The sequence below is a fragment of the Sinocyclocheilus anshuiensis genome, unplaced genomic scaffold, assembly GCF_001515605.1.
Source record: "Sinocyclocheilus anshuiensis isolate Anshui unplaced genomic scaffold, SAMN03320099.WGS_v1.1 scaffold15070, whole genome shotgun sequence".
Classification (NCBI taxonomy): domain Eukaryota; kingdom Metazoa; phylum Chordata; class Actinopteri; order Cypriniformes; family Cyprinidae; genus Sinocyclocheilus; species Sinocyclocheilus anshuiensis.
In genome coordinates, this window is record NW_015560052.1 from 1 (window position 1) to 1,210 (window position 1,210).

The 1,210-nt window shown below is 30.5% G+C and overlaps 1 protein-coding gene across 1 annotated transcript; it reads right to left on the reverse strand.

Moving 5' to 3' along the window:
* Positions 1–565: 565 nt before the first annotated feature.
* On the reverse strand, positions 566–997 carry LOC107681656 (FRAS1-related extracellular matrix protein 2-like; the record flags this gene model as incomplete). Its single annotated transcript, XM_016477979.1, has 2 exons — positions 566–753; positions 871–997. Coding segments are annotated over 2 exons (315 nt in total), but the record flags the coding sequence as incomplete, so codon positions are not given.
* Between the last annotated feature and the right edge of the window lie 213 nt (positions 998–1,210).

The following is a 1,210-nucleotide window of genomic DNA, read 5'->3' on the forward strand; positions in this document are numbered from 1 at the left end:
TGAAAAATTTAAGGGGTCTGAATACTTTCCGTACCCACTGTATACACATATACACATATACATACATATATACACATATACATACATACATACATACACATACATACATACATACACATACATATACATACATATATATACATACATACATACATATATATATATATATAAACTTATTTAATTTCAGCTAGTTGCCAAGGCAGCATTTGTCGTTTTCTTTATGTACTAAAATAACTAAAAGTTAAATAAAAATGAATAAAAAAGCTATATAGACATTAAAAAAACTAAAACTAATAAAATGACAAAAACACTAAACAAAATGACTAAAACTTTAACTAAAAATAAAAATAGAAAAATAAACACTAATTCAAAATGTTAATGAAACTATAATAATATCTCAATAATAAAATAAGACTGGTTTATACTTTATATTATAGGCCTTATATTTTCTACCTAAAAATTGCCTTTAAAATAAAATGATTTAATCCATGATATTGGATATCTAATCTACAATGGCAACTTTTTATTTTTGGTTTGGGCTATATGAAACAGTGTTCACACTTACAATGATCTTGAATCGGTACAAAAGAGATGGTGAATCAGCTAGGCAGCCATACTCAAAGTTGTCAGGGTTGTATTTTGGGATGTATCCATCTACCCCTGTGCACAGGAACACCTTCTCAATGTTACAGATGAACGAGTCTCCAAGATTCTGAACAGGATCCACCATTACACGGCCATAGATGACATCTCCTAAAGAATGCAACAACCATAAATAAGGAGAGGTGTCATACTGCAAATACTACAAATCTTTTTTTAAGCCACAGGGGTAAAATACATAAGAATGAAGTGCTGTTTGTAGCATTTTACCCTCTGAGAAAGCTGTATCACTCTCCTGACCAAAGCCCATGGAGCCGTCTGACAGCCAGAGAGTTTTCTTTGAAAGCAGGAGCATCTGTGTGTTAAGACTGAACTCTGCTGACACTGGATCACTCACCTAAAATCAACAACAAACACATTACTTTTCACTAAAAATACTGGGTATATGTTAGATTTTCTCATCTGTCTTAAAGCTAACACTTAAGTTTAGTAGCTTTCGAAGGGGTCATATTTAGCAAATTATATGATATTATTAATATTTATTATATAATTTGAATTTTAGAATTTAGTTTGACAGTGTAGCAGTACAAATATAGTCAGAAAACATGAA